The following is a 24,677-nucleotide window of genomic DNA, read 5'->3' as shown; positions in this document are numbered from 1 at the left end:
AGCTAGCAGATAGCTAATAGATAGCCAACAGATAGCTAGCTAGATAGCTAGGCACCTAGATAGCTCTACAGCTAATTGCTGGCTATCTAGATAGTTAGTTAGCTAATACACTGAATGTCACTATTAAACACACAGATAGAAAGCTAGGTAGCCAGCTAGTAGATAGCTAATAGATGGCCAACAGATAGCTAGCCACCTAGATGGCTCTATAGCTAATAGCTAGCTATCTAGATAGTTAGCTAATACACTGAATGTCACTATGAAACACACAGATAGAAAGATAGCTAGCCAGCTCGTAGATAGCTAATAGACAGCCAACAGATAACTAGCTACATAGCTAGCCACCTAGATAGCTCTATAGCTAATAGGAAACTGTATTGAAACTTTCTAACGTTGACTCAGTGTGAAGGGAAAATTGGCAGATGTCTCAGGCTATCTAGATAGTTAGCTAACACAATGAATGTCACTACTAAACACACAGATAGAAAGCTAGTAGATAGCTAATAGAGAGCCAACAGATAGCGAGCTAGATAGCTATCCACCTAGGTAGCTCTATAGCTAATAGCTAGCAATATAGATAGTTATTTAGCTAATACACTGAATGTCACTACTAAACACACAGATAAAAAGCTAGTAGATAGCTAATAGAGAGCCAACAGATAGCTAGCTAGATAGCTAGCCACCTAGGTAGCTCTATAGCTAATAACGAGCTATCTAGATAGTCAGTTAGCTAATACACTGAATGTCACTATTAAACACACATATAGAAAGCTAGTTAGCCAGCTAGTAGATAGCCTCTATAGCTAATAGCTATCTATCTAGATAGTTAGTTAGCGAATACACTGAATGTCACTATTACACACACAGATAGAAAGCTAGCTAGCTAGCTAGTAGATAGCCTCTATAGCTAATAGCTCGCTATCTAGATAGTTAGCTAACACACTGAACGTCACTATTAAACACACAGCTAGAAAGCTAGCTAGCCAGCTAGTATATAGGTAATAGATAGCCAACAGATAGCTAGCTAGATAGCCACTTAGATAGCTATATAGCTAATAGATAGATACCTGTGAAGAGTTTGGTAATGGCCTTGTTCTGCCTCCGTGAAGAGCAAATGAGCAGAAGCCACGGCGGCAGGAACTCATGATGGCTGGCGAGGAGCTCGGCGATGGTTCTGGGGGAACCCGGCGGCGACCTCTGGTCCGCCTCGCCCAATTGGGCGCCCTCGTCCACGGAGTCCACGAGCAGGAAGAGAGCCTGTGGCGGCGGCTTGACGCTCAGAAGAGGCAAAAGCACGCATCTGAAACAGGAAATGGAAGGAAATGGTTGAGACATTGAACAGAACTTTTCGGGATATGACGTTGCCCCATCAATGGTTTTGCTTCCACTTGACTCGATTTAATTTAAAATAAAATGAGAAAAACGAGAGCGCCGATGCGTATGTGTAGTTGTCGCGGCTTGGAATTCAAGTGGATTTACGTTCGTCAATGGATGCTACAGCTTCGTGTTTGCTTTCAACATTGAGCAAAAGTCCTTGATCCACTGGTGAAAAGAACGCTTTGATCCTCTCCTCTTTCATCTCAAACTGCTTCATGCAACAAAGAGGGTGCAGAAAGTGCTTAAGATTTAAAGGACAACCGACATCACTTTTTTGTTTCCTAACTGGCAACAGAAAAACGTTTTATAGCATCTAGAATACCCAAAACACGCAGTATATTTTTAGCCAAATGCAAAACACCAATAAAAATGACTTCAAGCGTCCAAAATCTGCACAAAAAAAATTAACCCGGAAGTGGCCAGTTTCAGAAGGTCCCGCCCCCTTGTTCCGCCAAGACGTCTTGCCTTGCTGGAGAATCAATAGAATGGCTTCAGATTCGGAGAAGATGCTTTCTTGTTACTCATCCAGTTATGAATATGATTCAAATAGTTCTGAAGAAGAAAGCATACATGTTTGCAATGGATTAAAGAAGTCCTTCCGTGCCATTTTGAGGCATCTGGACTGCAATGTAGCGTCGCAGAAAAGAGGCAGAAAATGGCGACAAAGCTCCGTGTAAGGAATTAATCAGCCCGTTTCCACAGGCTGATTAATTCCTTACACGGAGCTTTGTCGCCCTCTTCTGCCTCTTTTTGGTGCTATACGACGTTTTCAGACCAAACAAGTACAGCAAAATGCATTGACGTGATGGAAGGACTGCTACAATGTGTCCTTTTTTTTCGGTCAGGGGCATTCCTTCAGTGACGTCACGTACGGACTCGTCACCAACTCAAAAACAAGACTTCCGGAATATTCAGCGCGAGTCTTAAAATGTAAAATATAGCTTTAATATGCGGTGGAATCTTTGTAAAATACGCTCAGTAGAAGTCATTTGAAGCCATTTTACAAATTATGGACACAACTTGTCCGGAGACGTCGGTTGTCCTTTAATGACTGTCTTTTGTGTCACATTATTTTATTTTGTTTTGGACTTCAAGATGGTGCCGTGAGAGCGGCTGCCTTTACAGCAGCTCCTGTATTTTGTTTTTGCTGCTGCAAAATGTAAATGTCTCCACTGTGAGACAAATAAAGGCTCATGTAATTGAATCGAATCTAATCTAACAGGCTAAAGACACATTTTCGTGCCTCATTGTGGTTTACGCGGGCTTCATCGGCTAATCTCTCCTGACGGCTGCATTCGGCGGAGAACCTGCAGTGCCAAAAAGGAATGTCCACGCACGGGGGATGACTGGCTGTGAATAGCATGTGTGTGTCTTTGTCGCCTACTAAAACAATCAAATCCACAGTGACAGCAAGTGGGACAAACAAAGGGACGATTGTTCTGGCGCAATTTAGCTACTTTTGGCTTGTCAAAGAGTCAAAAGTGGCAAACAAAAAGACGACCGGGTGGGATTTTAGGGGGAAAAGTAAGTGCAACAAAAGTCACTTTGCCGAGCGCGTCCGAATGTGCACCTCTTGCTCCAGTTCTTGACATATAATCATAATAATAATAATACATTTCATTAATAAGCACCTTTCAAAACTCTCAAGGTCACTTTACAGTCACAGGATAAGGTTCTCTGTGGGTTAGTAGCAGCAGCCACACGCGCCAGCGTTCACTCAACCCGCAAGTAACTCAAATAGATAGAAAGTGAGCCAGCTAGCTAATAGCTAGCTAGTTAGATGGATAGCCATATAGCTAGTCTGCTAGATAGCTGTCCAGACAGCTAGTAGATAGCTAGCTAGATAGCCATCCAGACGGACAGCTAGATACTACTACTACTACTACTACTACTACTAATAATAATAATACTAATAATAATAATAATAATAATAATAATAATAAGAACAATAATAATCATAAGAACAATAATAATCATAAGAACAATAATAAGAACAAGAACAATAATAATAATAATAATAATAATAATAATAATAATAATAATAATAGTACATTGCCTTTCAAGCGCCTTTCAAAACTCTCAAGGTCACTTTACAGTCACAGGATATGTTTCTGCGTGGGTGAGCAGCGGCAGATAGCCAGCTAGACAGCCAGCCAGCTAATAGCTAGCTAGCTTATGGAAAGCTAATAGATAGCCAGATAGCCAACAGCTAGCCAGCTAACAGCTAGCCAGCAAGCTAATGCATAGTTAATAAATAGCCAGATAGCCAACAGTTAGCCAGCTAGACAACTAATAGCTAGCTAGCGGATAGCTAATAATAGCTAATAGATAGGCAACAGCTATCCAGCTGTATAAATGATTTATAACAGTTTATGAAAGTGTGTATCTCTTCAACATGTATGTCACAATGAATAACAATAAATACACCCCCACCGAGAACAAAATTGTACTCAGAATTTTTAGGCCATCAGAGAAGGCCTTGCAGGCCCTCACAGCCCACCACGGCTTGAATTACATCTAGTCTTACATGAAGGTTTGGTGAGCCATTATTGGTCCCTACTGATAAAAAAATAAAAACGAAATAAAATAAATTTAAAAAGCCTACTAGACCATCTATCATCAAGATCTGGTGACCTTCAAAGACAAAGTCTCACTTTGTCTTTAATTGCTTGTCTATGGGGTGGGTCACATAGAAGAGGATGCATGTGGAATGTTGTCCATCCCAAAATTAGAAACAAACAACAAAAGTAGGTCAAACTGGAGTCGCAATGCCAAACCAAACGCAAGACAAATTGTTCTAAGTAGAAAGTTCCATGTTATGACTCACTTTGCTTATTTGTCGGTCATACTATACAGACAGTACAGTGATAACTTATCTCACGAATTTAATTGGTTCCCAAAAAGGCGAAAAGTTCGTCTGTCGAACATTTATTTCCCATAAAAAACCATTAAAATGAGAATAATCCGTTCCCAGTTCCCCATAAAACATAATTTTCTACTAAATAAGACTTAAAATGACACAAAATATACCTGATTTTATGTATAATAAATGTAGCTATTGTATTGTAATTAAAGAAATAAACTGTACTGTATAATAAAGTCGTTTAGGACAAAAAAAGACTATCAACATCATAGGGATAATACCAGTGAGACTCAATCTGCAGTACATATGCACCTAAAAGCTAGCAAACACTCATTTGACGATAATGAGGTTAAAATCGTAGCGAAAGAAAATAGATGGTTTGAAAGGGGAGTAAAAGAAGATATTTTCATAAAACAGCAAAACCGTTCACTAAATCGCCATGGTGGGGTGAGGTTCAATTTGGATCGTTCCTACAACCGACTTCTTAGGCTTCATAGGCTTACTTATGCTGATGAGGCGATACCAGAGCAAATGGGGCAATCAGGCCAGTCGTCGAACCATACTCAGGCAGGACAATAGAAGTTATCAGTGCAGCCCCAGGGAGTAGTCCTCTGCTCCCCTCAACCTGAGAGCAAGGACCAATCATAGCAGAGTCTGGCACCGCCACGTCTGGACAGTGGGGATATATATGCTTCAAAGAAGTACAGATGACGGATGAAGAAACCTTCTCATCGATTTACTTTTTCTTATAACGTATTTTCATGTTTTTATTTTATTATATTTGATTTAGTTTTATTTTATTGTATTGTATTTCTCAGCGAACCTCAGCATAAATTTGTTCAAGCCATATAAATAAAAATATATTGATATTGTGTATTTTTTACATGAGTAATTCATTTTTCACATAATTTTACATGATTTTTGGTAGTTAATTTAAGCAACAAAAAAACAAACAAACTGACGAGCCATTTGGGAGCCGAAAGAGCCGGATCTTTTTCGCGAACCGACCCAAAAGAACCGGCTCTCTGAAAAGAGCCGGAATTCCCATCACTACTACCCACGGAATCTGTAATTTCATCCCCTCTAATACCCCCCCCCCCCCCCCACCCCTTGATCCCCCTCCCAAACCACCTCTGTCGACACCGTGCCCTGCGGGGGAATGACTGCAAAGCCGACACGCACGTTTGAGAGGCCAACAAAGTTTCTTGACACGTCTGGATTATCTTTCTAGATTTAAGTTCAGGTCAACGACTCTATCAGGACCAATGTCCTTCAAAGGGGACTTGCTTAGAAATCCTTTGTTTGCCAACATCAAACAAACTCAAACCAAATTACTCAAAAATAAATTCACCTTGCTTCGTTTTTAAAGGACAACCGTTTTGTTTCCTAACTGATATCAGAAAAACATTTTATAGCATCTAAAATAGCCAAAACATGCAGGCTGATATTTTTAGTCAAATGCAAAACACAAATAAAAATGACTTCAACTGTCCAAAATCTGCAAAAAATTGAGCTGCGAATTGGGCATTTTCAGAAAGTCCCACCCCCAGTTCGTGACGTCACGCCAAGACGTCTTGCATTGCTGGAGAATCAAAACAATGGCTTCAGATTCGGAGAATATGCTTTCATGTTACACATCCAGTTATGAATATGATTCAAATAGTTCTGAAGAGGAAAGCATACATGTTTGCAATCCATTAAATAATTTATTTTTGCCATTTTGAGGCAACATTGGGGGGAAATGTCTCACCCAAAAAGAGGCCGAAAAAGGCGTCCAAGCTCCTGTGAGGAATTAATCAGCCCGTTTCCACAGGCTGATTAATTCCTTACATGGAACTTGGACGCCCTCTTCTGGCTCTTTCTGGTGCAACACAATGTTTTCAGACCAAACAAGCATTGACGTGATGAAAGGACTGCTACAATGTGTCCTTTTTTTCAGTCAGGGGCGTTCCTTCAGTGACGTCACGTACGGACTCGTCACCAACTAAAAAACAAGACTTCCGGAATATTCAGAGCGAGTCTTAAAAGGTAAAATCTAGCTACAGTAAAGTCTCGTTATATCGATATTCAAGGGAGTCCGAAAAAATATCGATATAACCGGGACTATCGATATATCCGACCCTGTTTGCATGTAATTTTCTCCGTGCGTGCATAGAAATAGTATCGATATAACCGGGACTATCGATATATCCGATATCGATATAACGAGACTTTACTGTATATGCGGTGGAATCTTTGTAAAATACGCTCAGTAGTAGTCTTTTGAAGCCATTTTACAAATTATCGACACAACTTGTCCGGAGACGTCGGTTGACCTTTAAGTGACAAAAACCCTGGCACTGAATGAATGTGAAATGGCTGAAACAGTGAATGAGTAAATGGCTAAGCATGGTTACTTTGTGTATTTCCTTTTCCACTCTTGCGTTGACTCCCTTGACTTGGGCGGCACTAGTTTGTGAGGTTTAAGCAACGCTCCCCGAGCCTTTCATGTGGTGCACTGCAGCAGAAGATTTAGGGCCATGTTTTAGCAAGCCCCCCCCCCCCCCCCCCCCAAAAAAAAAAAAGCTCCCATCAACCCCCACACTTCGCTTTCTTGTGACGCATCAACTTCAGTGGAGCAGAATAGAAGAAACGACAGTAGCAATGATGACTCAGCACTCTGTGGTTTGCCACTGTCTCAACATCACTAGCGGATATTATCTGAGTGGATAATAAATAAATAAATAAATAAAGAGTTTACAACCCAGTTCAGTCTTGCTCATATTTTTGTGGCTTCAAAGGACAAAGTAACTTTTTAACTCATTCGCTGCCCGACGTACAAAAATGAAAACTAAGTCAAAAATCATCTAAATGGTGAGTGCTCGGCTGACTAGCTACCTAGCTTATCTAGATCAGGGGTGTTCACACTTTTTTATCAGGTGATACCAGAACGAATGGGGCAATCAGGCCAGTGATAGACCATAATCAGTCAGGACAATAGAAGTAATCAGTTTAGCCTCAGGGAATAGTCATCTGCTGCCCCCCAACCTAAGAGCAGGGACCTATCATCGTAGAGGTCTGGCATCGCCACTTCTGGATGAAGCTGTCGAAGCCTCTTGGATGAGAAGCGAAACGTGCGACACCTTCAAAGAAGTACAGATAACGGCCGAAGAAACCTTTTCATCGATGTGTTTGATAGTGTGTGAATCATTACTTGAGTAAGTAGTAACTCGTGCTACTGTACAAACGTGTCACGGAAACCTTAAAATGAGCAGGTCCCTTCGAGAAAGCGTTCCTGCGAGTGCCTAGTTAAAAACCGCATAGCAAGAATATGACATTTCCAAGAGAAATGTGCAAGTAAATTGCAAATGAGTCCAGACCGGACAAACAAACCATTCAAATGTGTGCTCAAAATACCTCAAGTATTGCTCGCCCGCCGTCGTACTCGGTGGGAAAAGCAGCGATCGGCTCGTACGCCGTGGACGTCAAGCGGTGTCTGAACCAGTTTGGCTGCATTAACACGCGACTGGCGATTACTATCAACAAACTGACTTGTTTGACTTTGACTAGGCCAAAGAATTTGGCGGGGGCCTCTCACATGCACTCCCCCTGGCTGAAAATCACAGCTGGATGGGGGGTTGCTGGAGACTAAACACTTCTTAAAAGAAGAAGAAAAAACTCATTGTTTAACTACACCCTTAACTAAATGCAACCTGTTTAACTTTTTACTGAGTAGCCTTGGTAGTCAGGAGTCAAAACAAGCGCACCGAGTTGTCAATTTGAATCCCAAGGTCTGTCACACTGACGTAACGATACCGTTTTACTGCCGTGCAATACTTTTTCTCAATTATTTTGAATAGCTCCATCAATCTCGATACCATGAAGCAAGACGATGCATAGGGCAGTGGTTCTTAACCTGGGTTGGATCGAACCATAGGGGTTCGGTGAGTCAGTCTCCGGGGTTCGCTAGATCCTCCAATGCAGAGGTCCACCCCTCAGTTTAGTTTTAGGTTCGTGGGCGCAATCATTGAGCGTTCTAAAATTGGGTTCGATCGAACATTAGGGGTTGGTGAGTCAGTCTCAGGGGTTCGTTGGATCGTCCACCGCAGAGGTCCACCCCTAAGTCTAGTTTTCAGTTCGTGGGCACAGTCGTTGGTGGTTCTTAAAGTGGGTTCGATCGAACATTAGGGGTTGGTGAGTCAGTCTCAGGGGTTCGGTGGATCGTCCACCGCAGAGGTCCACCCCTCAGTCTAGTTTTCAGTTAGTGGGCAGTGGGCAGTCATTGAGCATTAGGGGTTCGGTGAGTCGGTCTCCGGGGTTCGCTAGGTTCTTAAACCCCTGGTTTAGTTTTAGGATCGTGGGCAAACCCTAGGGGTTCGGGGGTTTGGTGAGTCGTCTCAGGGGTCTAGGGGTTCGGTAGATCCCCCGTTGCTTAAAGTGGGTTCGAGAGTCTCAGGGGTTCGTTGGATCGTCCACCGGTCTGCTAGTTTTCAGTTAGTGGGTACAGTCATTGAAAGTTTCGGAGCATTCGGTGAATGAGCATATGAAACTGGTTTAGGGTTCGTGTGCCTCCAACAAGATTAAGAACCACTGCACTCTCAGGGGTCCAATGATGAACGATCAGTTTTCATTTACTCATTGATGGTTCTTAAAGTGGGTGATAAGCCTTATTTCGGTGAGTCGTTCATATCGATGAAGTGCTTAAGGGGTTCCGGCGTTTATAGTAGTCCCATTCATACTGCCCTGTCAGTCAATCAGAATTACAGTAAGTATGAAAATAATAAGAACAAAAGTTCCAGGCCATAAATATAAACATTTGAAATAATCACTATATAATGTATAGAGTGCCTCAATTTTTCTTATGATGATACTAGTGCAGTGTGTTCTACCAGAGACAAATTCCTTGTGTGTTCTACATACTTACCCAATAAAGATAATTCTGATTATTTTCATTCTGATTTTGAGTAGGGCAGTCAGTGAGTGAGTGGACTTCCCAGTGCCGTGTCATGACACAATAATTGTATGCCGCTAAATCATCTATTTTATGGCATGTAGTTTGTAAGTTTAGTGTGGACTGTCATAAACTGAAGGCCTTCTGTACTTGGCTCAAAGGTAAAAAGAGAAAAACGGTGCTAGAAAAACCCTTGTAACGTGACACTATTTTGTGACGCATCAAGACTCGTGTTGTGAAGGACGACAAGACCGGAAAGACACAGACTGAAAGACATTCAATAAAAAGAATGACAAAGAAAGAAACAAAGGAAGGAAAGAAAGAAATAAAGGGTTCTCAAAGTGCATGTTTTTGAAAACAAAACGCTTAGTACTCAGGTCTGCAAAAAAATAGGCTTCTAGGTGTTGCATCTCTCAGAATCAGAATCATCGTTATTACCAAGTACAGTGATACCTTGGCTTACGAACTCAATTGGTTCCCAGACAGACTGTGTAAGGTGAAAAGTGTGTATCCCAAAAATTAATTTCTCATAGGAAACCATTAAAATGAGAATAATCCGTTCTCAGGTCCCCATAAAACATAATTTTCTACTTTCTAATTTTCTAATCCTTAAAACTACACAAAATATCCCTTATTTTATGTAGAATAAATGTGATGTGGTATTATAATTAAAGAAATAAACTGTACAGTATAATAAAGACTTTTTATTTACCTTTGTGATGGTTGTTGATGGCTTGATGGAATGGAGTGGCCGCTTTCATCATCATTAAACACTTGATGACGAATGTAGCCTTCTTTCTTTCTAATTGTACCTAGTTCCTCATTAATTGTGTTCTATTTAGCTGGGTTGATAGCTTTTTGCATCAAGTGTAAAGATGGCTTGTGCGGCTTATTTGTGGAACCTGATTGATGGGAATTTTAACCTTCCAGTCGAGTCCAAATGCGACTGTTTTCTATCCATTTTGTCACTCTGTCTCTGTCGTCTGCCTGTCTCCTGAATGTTTAAACCCCCACCTCCTCACTGCTGCGTTCTTGACCAATCACATGGCGTTAACCGACGACTGGGGGCGGGGAATAGAGGACCAAAACAAGACGGCTGCCATTTTCTTGTTAGGAGAACGGGCTCATTCGCGAACGACACATCACTCATTGTGGCAGCTCCGTGCGTATCCCGAAAAAGTTCGCATACCAGGGTTAAATTTTCATAAATTTAACATTGGTCAACCGAAATGTTCGTAAGCCAAGGGGTTCGTAAACCGAGGTATCACTGTACTTGCAAGGTTCATCAAAAGAGCGCTAATGTTTTATTACAATCAAACGGCGCTAACTACTAGCGTACCATGCATATTCGCAGACTCTCCGTCGTTGATTGCACGTTTGTCTTAGTTCACATGACACTTTTTAACCTTGTTTTAGTTTCAATGAATACCAGCCCCAAATAGAACATCCTACTTCAGTTCAAACTATCTTAGTCCTTTCAATAATCTGCTTTTTTTACCAACTGAAAGGTCAAATTAAAGTCACGGTCGTGGGTAAACTGAGTCTTCATGATTAGGACCAGATGACGAGGACTTCCCTGGGAAACAGAGCGTCAGGTGGAGGAGAAAATGTTGACTGCTGGTGAGCATTTCGTACAAACTTTGCTTTACCTTGCTGTGACCTACTTTTTCACCCGCTGTGTGTGAGCAGATGGCGAGACAAGAAACGGCGCTCACACAAACAAAACACTACACAGAATTTAAAAAAAACATGTAGAGCTTCATTGCGAGATCTCATTGAACGTGCAATCACTGATCAAGTTGTCACTCGGGTCAGCCGTGGAATCTGTTAGAGGTCGCGGCTTGGAATTGAAGCGGATTTACGCGGGGTAGGACATGTGAGACAGTCTCTTTTCGTCAATAGATGCTATTTCTTCGTGGTTGCTTTCAACATTTAGCTTGGAGCAGGTGTGCATATTTCACCAGAGCGACCCTGATCCACCGGTGAAAAGGTAGGGAGGGGTGCCTGACGTGACGTCAAGTCAGGCATCGTCATCAACTCGAAAACAAGACTTCAGTGCGAGTTTTAAAATGTAAAATATAGCGATATGCCGTGGAATCTTTGTAAAATACGCTCAGTGGAAGTCATTTCAAGTGATTTTACAAATTATGGACTCAACCCGTCGGGAGGTGTCGGTTGTCCTTTAACTTGCCATTGTGAACATGTGTTACGTTACCTTTTAAACGCCTCAGTCGGGTTCCTCTCGCATTCGCCAGGCTTTAGCGAGCTTTGCACGGCCGGATCGCGCACCTTCTCCTCGTATCCCAACACCGAACCGCTACGGCAAATTTGCGCCACCAGGCCTCGAATGAAACCGGCGACGCACAGCGTGTCGGCGTCGTCCGCCCGGCAGAAGTGGAAAGCGAGGGCCTGCTGTTGCAGGCCTCGCTGGCTTCCCTGCGTCGAGGTAGGCCACAGCAGCTCGGTGCACAGCGCCGTTTTCCCGCTGCCGGGACCACCGACCAGTAACACCCCCCAGGAGTTCCCGTTTTTCCCTGATCCCGACGTCAGGCTGATCGGGGGCTGCTGACTGGGGGTGCCGCTCACCCCGCTCAGGTTGCCCCTTTTCTCGTGAAGGCACTGCTGGATCTTGTGGAAGGCCCATTCCCGGCAATAAAAGCGCTTCCCCTGCAGCAAACTGGTGTGGGCCATTGTGCTTTGCTGGTTCCAGCTAATCGTCCTCTTCTTCATACTTCCATCCTTCTCGCGCTCACATGGTCACCATGCTAAGCTAATTAAATTCCATCCATTGTTATTCACAGAAACGTCGCTTGGCCGAAAAGTAAGACGTTTCTAGATCCAATAATTTTTTTCTTTAAAAAGCTGCAAAAACAAGATTTTCCACCAACTTTTTCCAGCGTTTTCCCTCTGCGTGAACAGAGCGCTCCTGGTTGTTATTCTCACAGCGCTTTAGCATGGCGGTCCTGAGCGTATCGGCTAACGGGCTCCGCACGATTAGCCGTGCTAGCTGCTTACGTATTTCCACAGATGCATGTCCATTCAACGTCGTGTTTCCGTTACTTTATCGTGGAGCAGGCTGCCGGTACTTTTTATACATTACTGTCTGAAAAACAAAACAGAAGCACATGCTTTGTTAATATAGTACCATGGGGATTATTAGCATTAGCGTGATGGGGAATAAGAAGTGATCATATTTCAAAGTTTCATGCTGTTATATGCTTAGTCAACATGTGTGACTCGAATACACAATTGAAGCACAGACAACCTGGGGTCAATCTGAGGTCAACAGACACAGCAATTTAAACTGTCATCTTCATCTAGGAGATCTGGCCTTGGACAGAATTTAGGACTTGGGAAACTCCAATTATCACAGGAGTAATTAAGGACTTGAAACTCCTTCACAGGAAAAGCTCATTAGCCAGGTTACAAATTTATCAGTTAATGGAAGAGACAATGTTTTATTGCTTACAGCTGTTCACGCTTAGAACTCAAGAGGTGTGGTATTCTAATCAAGAAAACTATATTTTACTAAAGTATCACTTTAATTTGCATATACAGTAAAGTCTCGTTATATCGATATTCAAGGGAGTCCGAAAAAATATCGATATAACCGGGACTATCGATATATCCGACCCTGTTTGCATGTAATTTTGTCCGTGCGTGCATAGAAATAGTATCGATATAACCGGGACTATCGATATATCCGATATCGATATAACGAGACTTTACTGTATTCTTAATAAATAGATTGGCAGAGGGCTGCAGAATTCAGGCGTCTGTCATGAATGGCTACGTCTCCTGCCGGCAGTAAAAAGACAATCTTTCTGGGTTCGAGTCTTTATCGATGGTGTCCGATTGAACATCTCTGACATAGCGTCAGCGGCAAGAGGCCAGCTTGTGAACAAAACCTGCTGTTGTACTACTCTAAGTTTGCCTTAGAGTCCATTAAACGAAAATCAAGTGGCTAGCACAGGAAGCTAACACTTCTGCTTCGACCTGTTCCTGGCAAGTGGCTAGTTTGTAAACAAAAAAATGCTGTTTCATAATGCTGTTTTTCTAAGTTTGCTTTGGAGTCCATTAAATAAAAAGTGGCTAGCACAGGAAGCTAACACTTCCGTTTAGACATGCACCTGGAAAGTAGCTAGCTTATGAACAAAAAAAATTCTGTTTCAACATGCTGTTGTACTAAGTTTGCCTGAGAATCCAATAAATGAAAGCAAGTGGCTAGCACAGGAAGCTAACACTTCTGCTTAGATATGCGCCTGGCAAGTGGCTAGCTTGTAAACAAACACAAAAATACTGTTTCAAAATGCGGTTGTACTAAGATCGCCTTATAGTCCATTAAATGAAAAGCAAGTGGCTAGCACAGGAAGCTAACACGAATCTACAGCGCTACGCTTTTCACCCTCATCTAAAACGACACAAATAGACTGTTTACAAAAAGCTGGTTGTTGAGTAATAGCTCTAAACGCGACGTAAACGCAAACACAAGCCATGCTCAGGTTCAGTTGTCTCCTCGTCAAACAGGACAAACAGATTCAAGCACGCAAAAGATCCAAATTCCAATGAACCCAAAAAACCTGATCGATACTGGCTATGACCTCGAGTCCTATCACGCTAGCTCCCAAGAGAAGCTAATCTAAGTAGCAGTTTACGACCAAGATGAAGTGGACATGGGAACTGTATGTTCATAATAATAATAATAATAATAATAAACAGATAGCTAAAAAACTCAAATAGATAGAAAGCTAACTAGCTAATAGACAGCTAATAGCTAGATAGCTAATAGATCGCAAATAGATAGGTAGCTAGACAGATAGATAGATAGCTAATAGATACCTAATAGATAGCAAATAGCCTGCTCGATAGCTAGCTAGATAAATAGTTAAGTAACTCAAATAGATAGAATGCTATCTACCTAATAGACAGCTAATAGATAGATAGATATTTAGCTAATAGATGGCTTCTTCTTCTTTTCCTTTCGGCATTTCCCTTCAAGGGGTCGCCACAGCAAATCAGTGTCCTCCATCTTGAGAGGTTTGATCCGCATGTTTGTTTTGTCTCAACAGATAGAATGCTAGCTAGCTAATAGACAGGTAATAGCTATATAGATATATAGCTAACAGATAGCTAATAGATAGCAAATAGATAGGTAGGTAGTCGCTTTACTGTCACAGGATAAGTTTTTCTCTGAGTGAGCAGCGGCAGCTCCTAACAAGGAGCCGGAAATGGAAGCCGACTTTTTTTGTCCTCTATTCCCCGCCCCCGGTCTTCGGTTAAAGCCGCACGTGATTGGTCGATATCCGTTGTAGAGGAGGGAGGGGAGAATTACAGACAAATGCAGCAGTGAGGAGAAAGGGGGGGGGAGGGTAGACAGGTAAAACAGCTGTTATTATTTCATTATGATATATTTTACTAGTTGGTATGATAGCGTTATTAATATGAAAAGCTGATTATCAGACCAGAGTAACGACAGGGAAAGTGAAAGTTAGCATCCGCTAACTATGTGCACATATAAATCAAGCCATATAAATACAAATATTTGATACAGCGTATTTTTACATGAGTAATTCATTTTTCACATAATTTTACATGATTTTTTGGTAGTTAATTAATTCAAGCAAAAAAACAAACAAACTGAAGAGCCATTGGGGAGCCAAAAGAGCCAGATCTTTTTAGTGAGCCGAACCAAAAGAAGCGGCTCTCTGAGAAGAGCCGGAATTCCCATCAGTACTGCAAACATCCACGTCCGGCTCCCAACAAGCTAAATTCTAGTAGCCCTTTTGCAGTTTCTGCTATCCACGTCCGCCGTGTCACCGCCCCCCCGCCCCCTTCTTTCCTTCCTATGCGCCTTTAAATCCCAAACAGTTCGCATCCGCACTCAGCTGCAGAATCCAAAATGGGGGACAACCTGTTTTTGTGTACTTCATCTGCATACACGTGCTTGTTTAGCAATGAAATTGTCTTCATGATTATTTGATGACATGTAACATTATTATTAGTTATCTATTAGCTAACTAATCTTGCTATCTAGCTGGCTACTTAGCTAGCTAGCTATTTTCTATCTATATGCTATCTATTAGTTATCTAGCTATCTGTTAGTTATTTATTCGCCAGCTAGCTAATTTTCTCTCTATTTGACTTATTCCAGGTTGAGTAAACGATGGTGTGTGTGGCTGCCGCTGCTCACCCACAGAAAAACTTATCCTGTGACTGTAAAGTGACATTGAGAGTTTTGAAAGGCGCTTATAAATGAAATGTATTATTATTATTATTATTGCCGTTATTATTATTATTACTAGCTAACCAATCTTGCTATCTAGCTGGCTACTTAGCTAGCTAGCTATTTTCTATCTATATGCTATCTATTAGTTATCTAGCTATCTGTTAGTTATTTATTCGCCAGCTAGCTAATTTTCTATCTATTTGAGTTATTCCAGGTTGAGTGATCGATGGCGTGTGTGGCTGCCGCTGCTCACCCACATAAAAACTCATCCTGTGACTGTAAAGTGACATTGAGTTTTGAAAGGCGGCTATAAATGATGGTATTAGAAAATGTGTGATGAGTTATTAGTGGAAAAACAACAACAAATAATGACCTCGAACTGCATGGTGGCTAAAATACTCTTACCAGACCATGTACAGCCCGCGGGCCGTACGATGCCCACCACTTTAATAAAAGACGACGAGATAACTCGTTTAAGAGTCAGATATGTTAAATAGGTTCAAGACTAACCAAGACCTCCGTTTGTTGTGTGTATGGTCAGCAATTGCAAACCTCACCCGGCACATTTTTATACACCTCAATGTAGACGAACAAGCGACGTCACTTCGAATCCAATCAAATCGGGTGCAGATGTTTGATAGCCGTCGTGCGAACTTCATTCAACAAAGCCAGATGTGCCATTTTTCCAATAACGTCCTCCCTCGGCTGCTTGTTTTAACCCAGAAAACGATCGCTCACCTTTTTCGCCGATGTCCCTCTGTCGTGTTTTTTTGTCCTTAGTCGACACCCAGTCTGTCCATGTTTCACGCCGCAAACTTCACGGCAGCCTTTCGAGCGTTGTTGCCATTCGGATTTCTTCTTCGTCCGCTCGCCATTCGCGTCGTCCTTTCTTTCGTTCTTTTCTTTCTTTCAATTGGTTGTCGTTTGCCTTTTTTTTCTTGTCTTTTCTTCGCTCTCTCAATGCTCGTTGCGGGCTCCTCCTGCAGCCCGGCCGACGCACACACGCGCACGGGCACGCGGACAGTGACTCTCCGCCCTCCTGTTGGTTTTCAGTCGGCCGCATGCAAAATTCATGCCAGGCGCTAGGCATGCCGGGAGATGTTGTCTTTGAGGCCTGGCTGGTGCTGTTTTGATTAATACCACTACCACCACTACTACTACTACTACTACTACTACTACTACTACTACTACTACTACTACTACTACTACTACTACTACTAAATAATAATAATAATAATAATAATAATACATTTAATTTCCAAGGTGCCTTTCAAAACTCTCAAGGACACTTTACAATCACGGAAAAGTTTTTTTCTGCGGGTGAGCAGCGGCAGCAACATGCGCCAGCGTTCACTCAACCCAAAAGGAAATTAATAGAACCCTAGCTAGCCATCTAGTAGATAATCGATAGCCAACAGATAGCTAGCTAGATAGCTAGCCACCTAGATAGCTCTATAGCTCATCACTAGCTATCTAGATAGTTAGTTAGCTAATAGATAGAAAGCTAGCTAGCTAGCTAATAGATTGCCAGCTACATAGCTAGATATTCATGCAGCCAACAGCTCGCTAACTAGATAGCTAGATAGCCATCCAGCTAATAGATACCGAGGTATATAGCTAGCTAGTCATATAGCTATATAGCTAAGTAGATAGCGAAAGCAAAGTTAACAACATTTCACCAAAAAAGTATGGCATATAAACGTAAGTGTGCGGGTGAGCAGCGGCAGCCATTCACTCTCCCCGGAAATAACTCAAATAGATAGAAAGCTTGCTAGCTAGACACGACTACTACTACTACTACTACTACTACTACTAATAATAATAATAATAATAATAATAATAATACATTTCATTTATAAGTGCCTTTCAAAACTCTCAAGGTCACTTTAAAGTCACAGGATAAGTTTTTCTGTGGGTGAGCAGCGGCAGCCACACACGCTAGCGTTAACTCAACCCAGAAGTAACTGAAATAGATAAAAGGCTAGTTAGCTAGCTAATAGCTAGCCAGCTATATAGGTACAGTATTTACCTAATAGATAGCTAGTTAGATACTAATACTACTACTACAACTACTACTACTACAACAACTACTACTACTAATAACAATAACAATAACAATAACAATAACAATAACAAAAACAATAACAATAATAAACAATAATAATATTATTAATAATAATAATACATTTCATTTATAAACGCCTTTCAAAACTCTCAAGGTCACTTTACAGTCACAGGATACAGGATAAGCTTTTCTGTCGGTGAGCAGCGGCAGCCACACGCGCCAGCATTCACTCAACCCGAAAGTAACTCAAATAGATAGAAAGCGAGCTAATAGCTAGCTAGTTAGATAGATAGCCATATAGTTAATAGCTAGTCTGCTAGATAGCTATATAGCGATCCAGACAGCTAATAGATAGCTAGCTAGACAGCCATCCAGACAGACAGACAACATATAGCCAATTGATAATGAATAGCAAATATATAGCAAATAGCTAGCTAGGCGTTCAGCGTTCACTCAACTTGGAATAACTCAGATAGAAAGCGAGCCAGCTAGCTAATAGCTAGCTAGTTAGATAGATAGCCATCTAGCTAATAGCTTTCAAAAGCTTTAGCTTGCGCTATTGTTTTGAAAGTCTTCATGTCATCACTTGAGGTTTTGGGTCAACAAGCGACGCCATGTTGAGTGAAGAAGGCGGGCGTGAATAAAGAAGTCCCACGAAGAGGAAGTCGGAGCTGCAAGGGGAGGATGAACGTGAACCCTCGTTGACTTTATGGCCCGTGCAAACGCAAAGGGTGTCCTTAACTGAGTTGTTGTGTTCTTAAACAAGCCGAGAAGCCTATAAAAGCATAAAAGGGAAGCTCCGCCCCCCAAACAAATGGAAGCAATGATGATTGCGACACCGCAAATGTGAAAAAACAAACAAATACGACACCTTAAAAACTAGAAAAGAAAAGTCACATAAATTTCACAGAACAAAGTGAAGCGCAAATGCGTCATTTGTCCAGAAATTTTGACTGAACCACTCACACTAAAGTTACAATTTGACAATACGTAATTGTTGAGGATAAGATAAAACTACACGAGAAAGAAAGTCAATATATCATAGCTACATTGCTAGCTAGATAGAAAGATTAGTTAGCTAATAATAATAATAATAATAATAATAATAATAATAATAATAATAATAATAATAATAATAATACATTTAATTTATAAGCTCCTTTCAAAACTCTCAAGGTCACTTTACAGTCACAGGATCAGTGTTTTTTTTCTGTGGGTGAGCAGCGCTAGCGTTCACTCAACCCGAAAGTAACTCAAATAGATAGAAAGCTATCTATCTAATAGACAGCTAATAGCTAGATAGATAGATAGCTAATAGATAGCAAATAGATTGCTAGTTAGATAGCTAACTAGATAAATACATAGCTAAAGAACTTAAATATGTAGAAAGCTAACTAGCTAATAGATAGCAAATAGCTATATAGCTAATAGATAGCAAATAGCTAGCTCGATAGCTAGCTAGATAAACAGATAGCTAAGTAACTCAAATAGATAGAAAGCTAGCTAGCTAATAGCTAGATAGATAGCTAATAGATAGCAAATAGATGGCTAGCTAGATAGCTGGCTAGGTAAATAGATAGCTAAAAACCCCAAATAGATAGCAAGCTAACTGGCTAATAGACAGCTAATAGCTCGATAGCTAATAGATAACTAATAGACAGCAAATAGATAGGTAGCTAGATAGATAGATAGCTAATAGATAACAAATAGCTAGCTAGATAAATAGATAGCTAAGTAACTCAAATAGATAGAATGCTAGCTAGCTAATAGACAGCTAATAGCTAGATAGATAGCTAATAGATAGGAAATAGATAGCTAATAGATAGCAAAACATTCAAAGTCCTCACCCCTGTTGTGAATTTGGTTAAAATATCGATTTACTTTTTGTGGTATGAACTTTTTCCTCTCATTAACCACACACACACACACACACACACACACACACACACACACACACACACACACACACACACACACACACACACACACACACACACACACACACGCACACGCGCACGCACACGCGCACGCACACACTTAGTAAAAAGTGTGTGTATCCAAGCGAAAAGAAAATACACACCAAAACAATCATTTTGGGTGAATTTGTGAGGACCTCTCTGAAACTTGATATCTATTAGCTATCTATCTATCTATCTAGATATTAGCTGTATAATAGCTAGCTAGCATTCTATCTATTTGACTTAGCCATCTATTTATCTAGCTAGCTATTTGCTATCTAATAGCTATCTATCTCTCTAGCTACCTATATATTAGCTATCTAGCTCTTAGCATGTATAGACCCTCTAGAAGCCTTTAGAATGAAAAAACTTGTGAGGACCGTCCAAAAGGTCCTCACTTGTCAAAAATGTCCTCACTATAAAATGTTAGTGGTCCTCACAAGACTAGTCATACAAACACACACATCAAACCAATCACGTCGACGCGTGCACACACCATCTCCCGGGACATTAATATTTCAAAGTTGTTGTTAATTCCAGTCTGCTAGTTTTCAACAAGCCTACAGCGAAACAACAAACAACACCTTCCGGATAACAATGTCCTTGAAATCCTTGAAACTTGTTATTCATCCTCTAAAAATGTCAACACGAAACTCCCTGGAGCATTTTAAACGTGAAATTCATATCCACACCAGTATTTATATTGCTCTATACCAGGGGTGTCAAAAATACGGCCCGCGGGCCGGAATCAGCCCCCAAGGAGGTTTGATCAGGCCCGCAGGATCATTTAAAAGTGGAAGAAATGCACAAAGCAGCAGTAAAATAATATATAATAATAATAATAATAATAATAATAATAATAATAATAATAATAATGTTCGCCTTACGAACATTAAATTCGCGAGAATATAATCTTGGCATACAAACTAGTTTAATAATAATAATAATAATAATAATAATAATAATAATAATAATAATAATAATAATAATAATAATAATAATAATAATAATGCATTTAATTTCTAAGCGCCTTTCAAACCTCTCAAGGTCACTTTGCAGTCACAGGATAAGTTTTTCTGAGGGTGAGCAGCGGCGGCCACATGCGAACACTCAACCCGGAAGTAACTCAAATAGATAGAAAGCTAGCTAGCTAGCCAATAGATAGCTAATAGCTAGTGAATAAATAGCTAATAGCTAGTGAACAGATAGCTATTAGTTAGCGAACAGATTGGTAATAGTTAGCGAATAGATAGCTAATAGCTAGGGAACAGATAACTAATAGCTAGCGAATAGATAACAATAATAATACATTACATTTTAAGTGCCTTTTCAAAGCTCTCAAGGACACTTTACAGAGTCCACTCAATTCAGAAGTAACTCAAATAGATAGAAAGCTAGCTAGCTAGCTAACAGATATGTAATAGATAGCCAGCTCGACAGTTTGCTAACTAGCTAGATAGCATATAGCTAATAAATAGCCAGCTACATAGCTAGCTAGTCAGATAGCTATAAGGTGCAGTTATTGTTTTAAAAGTGAAGACAAAATAATGTATGTTTTATCTTAAGGCGCTAGTAGTATCTGGACGGCGTTGTAGCGTCATTTGATGTTTGGCAGGATGCGTCGCGTGACCTCTGCGTGACCTTGCCACAAATGGTCCAATTATGCGAGGTACAGCGACGGCCTGCATGCATTCTTTGCTTAACCTTTCAGGTTGTCTCTCATACACACACTTACTCAAGCGTGCACTGACAGACAAGGGGGGGGGGGGGGGTGGAGGTCAAAGTTCACCGCACACTGTGCTGGGTCTGTTAATTTTTTTTCTCCAATTTGGTGGCTTAACGATGGCGGCGCGGGGGGGATGAAAAGATGGCTAAGCACTCAGCTCAACGTACACCAGGTGCCATATATATATATATATATATATATATATATATATATATATATATATATATATATATATATATATATATATTATATTATATATATATATATATATATATATACTTACAATTAAATGTATCATTATTATTATATACAGTATATATATATATATATATATATTTTCAAATATTTTATCGTATTTTATTTATTGTATTCTATTTATAATTGTGTTTTATTTATTATTGTGTCCTTGAGAGCTTTTAAAAGCGCTTGAAATAAAATAAAATTATTATTATTATTATTATTATTATTATCATGTTCCCAGAAAGTGTGTGTCAGGTGAAAAGTTCGTCTGCCGAACATTTATTTCCGATAAGAAACCATTAAAAAATAGATTAATCCGTTCCCAGGTCCCCATAAAACATAATTTTCTACTAAATAAGCCTTAAAACTGCACAAAACATACCTTATTTTATGTATAATATCTACCATACCTTATTTTATGTATAATATCTGGCACGCTAGCAACTCTTCAGCCATTTCACAGCAACTGGACGGATCAGGAAACATTTTAGCCATCAATCGCAGGGCACACAAAAACGTACAAAATATTGTTTCTTTTTGTGGTATGAACTTTTTCCTCTCATTAAACACACACACACACACACACACACACACACACACACACACACACACACACACACACACACACACACACACACACACACACACACACACACACACACACACACACACACACACACACACACACTCATCTCGAACTGCTTCATGTCACAAAGAGGGTACAGAAAGTGCTGAAGAATGAATGACTCTCTGTTTCTTTGTGTTGTCATATTATTTGTTATCTACTTTTTTTTGTTTGTTTTGTTTTACTTTGTTACTTACGGGTTGAGTGAACGCTGGCGGGTGTGTCTGCCACTGCTCACCCGCCGAAAAAAAAATCCTGTGACTGTAAAGTGTCCTAGAGTTTTGAAAGGCGCATATAAATTAAATGTATTATTATTATTATTATGGAAAATGGCATTATTGAAAATGGCTTTAACAGTGAATCTGCAACCAAATCCATTTCTTCTCCTCCTTCAGCCATTGTGGGTTGACAAAACCGCAATCTGGGGTCTGCATCTGTTGCTGTTGCAATTTCACAACTTCCAAGATGTACAACCCAGAGCTCCTTGAGACACTTTCTGCAAAAAGCGATCCATTCCATCAAGCCATCAACGACCATCACAAAGGTCAATAAAACCACTTTATTATACAGTACAGTTTATTTTTTTCATTACAATACCATAGTACACTTATATATACTTATATATTTATATATTAGACATAAAATAAGGTATATTTTGTGTAGTTTCAAGGCTTATTTAGTAGGAAATCTTGTTTTATTGGGACCTGGGAACGGATTCTTCTCATTTTAATGATTTCTTATGGGAAATAAATGTTTGGCAGACAAACTTCTTGCCTTATGCCACTTTCTGGGAACCAATTAAGTTTGTAAACTGAGGTATCAGTGTACTTTATTTTCTCTGCATCTTTTTGAAAAAGAGCTCAGTCTGACGTGGCTGACACTACTGTGAAGCTTTATGGCTTGAAATGATTTTTTGTGTTGTTGTCACAAGAACCATAGCACATTTATTATAACTAAAATAAGGTATATTGTGTGTAGTTTCAAGGGTTATTAAGTAGAAAATGTGTTTTATGGGGACCTGGGAACAGATTATTCTCATTTTAATGGTTTCCTATGGGAAATTAATGTTTGGGATACACACTTTTTGCCTTACACACTCTGTCTTGGACCCAATTAAGTTCGTAAGCCAAGGCATCACTGTGAAGGCTAATCCAATCCAAACCAGACTAAACGTGATCAGAACCAATACGTCACGTTCCAGTGACTCACCACGTCAGAGGAAAGGAAAAAACCGGCCCGGCAGACTCTTTAATGCATGGCAATGATAGTCAAACTGAAACCGGAGTCTTCTTCCCGGCTTCCTGAGTGCTGTATGGTTTTTTTTCTCGACGCATTACAATTACGAGACCTGTTATTTTCTGCATCACGTGACGTGTGAGCTTTCGTAACCGCAAACACCAGCGAGGAAGAGCCAGTGGAAAACCGTGTGCGGAGAGGCCATGTAGACGAGATGGTCGACGTATTGACATTTTGTCAGAATCTACAGGCGGAACTGGATTATTGGGAAACATGAGTACAATTGCATTCTTCTTCTTATTCACGACGGTGACGGACAGGCTGACCGATAATGTTAGACAAGAATCTCCTTGGACCATGATGTTTGCAGATGACATTGTGATCTGTAGCGAGAACAGGGAACAGGTGGTGGAGAAACTAAAGGTGTGGAGAGAGGAATGAAGATCAGTCGCAGCAAGACGGAATATATGTGTGTGAATGAGAGGGATCCAAGTGCAAGAGTGATGCTACAGGGAGAAGAGATAAAGAAGGTGGACGATTTTAAGTACTTGGGGTCAGCTGTCCTGATCAAATGGAGAGTCTGGAGAAGAGGTGAAGAAGGTGGTCCAGGCTGGCTGCAACGCTTGGAGAAAAATGTCAGGTGTGATCTGTGATAGAACAGTTAGGATGAAAGGAAAGGTCTGTAAAACTGTGGTGAGATCAGCCATGATGTTGTTTGGACTGGAGACAGTGCCGTTGAAGAAAAGACAGGAAGCAGAGCTGGAGGTAGCAGAGCTGAAGATGTTTAGATTTTCTTTGGGAGTGACCAGGTTGGATAGGATCAGGAATGAGTACATTAGAGGGACAACTCATGTTAGAGGCTTTGCAGAGAAAGTCAGACTGAGATGGTTTGGACATGTCCAGAGGAGAGATAGTGACTATATCAGGGAGAAGGATACTGAGCCTTAAACTGCCAGGCAGGAGACCGAGAAGAAGACCAAAGAGGAGGTTTACGGTTGTTATCAAAGAGGACATGAAGGTAGCTGGTGTGAGAGAAGAGGATGCACAAAACCGGTTTAGATGGATGACACTGATTCGCTGTGGCGACCCCTGAAGGGAAAAGCCCAAAGGAAAAGAAGAAGAATGGCTTCCTCACATACTCCAGAAAATGTGTCACTAAGGTCTGTGTAAGCTCTCAGTCGTACAGGAGTGGTCCATCGATGAAAAGGTTTCTTCAGCCGTCATCTGTACTTCTTTCAAGGTGTCGGACGTTTCGCGTCTTATCCAAGATGCTTGTTCAGTCTTACTGGTAGTTTCGGCCCTATATATATATATATATCCCTACTGTCCAGACGTGGCGGTGTCGGACTCTGCTATGATAGGTCCCTGCTCTCACGTTGGGAGGAGCAGAGGACTACTTCCTGCGGCGTGTTTATGTGTTAAGTATATTTC

General features: G+C 40.7%; 1 protein-coding gene across 1 annotated transcript in view; it reads right to left on the bottom strand.

Annotated features, from left to right (window-relative positions):
- ankrd50 (ankyrin repeat domain 50) overlaps positions 1–16,397 on the bottom strand; it is a 39,828-nt gene extending 23,431 nt beyond the window's left edge. Inside the window, exons 1-3 of the mRNA XM_088991179.1 lie at positions 16,135–16,397; positions 11,386–12,273; positions 1,068–1,300 (exon numbers count right to left, since the gene is read on the bottom strand). Coding sequence (XP_088847305.1) covers positions 1,068–1,300; positions 11,386–11,900 — 748 coding nt within the window. The 5' untranslated portion in view covers positions 11,901–12,273; positions 16,135–16,397. The remainder of the gene's footprint in view (positions 1–1,067; positions 1,301–11,385; positions 12,274–16,134) is intronic.
- Between the last annotated feature and the right edge of the window lie 8,280 nt (positions 16,398–24,677).

Source organism: Hippocampus bargibanti, linkage group LG02, assembly GCF_051943395.1.
Source record: "Hippocampus bargibanti isolate YZ-2025 linkage group LG02, ASM5194339v1, whole genome shotgun sequence".
NCBI classification, from domain to species: domain Eukaryota; kingdom Metazoa; phylum Chordata; class Actinopteri; order Syngnathiformes; family Syngnathidae; genus Hippocampus; species Hippocampus bargibanti.
This window is presented reverse-complemented; position numbering and strand designations above follow the sequence as displayed.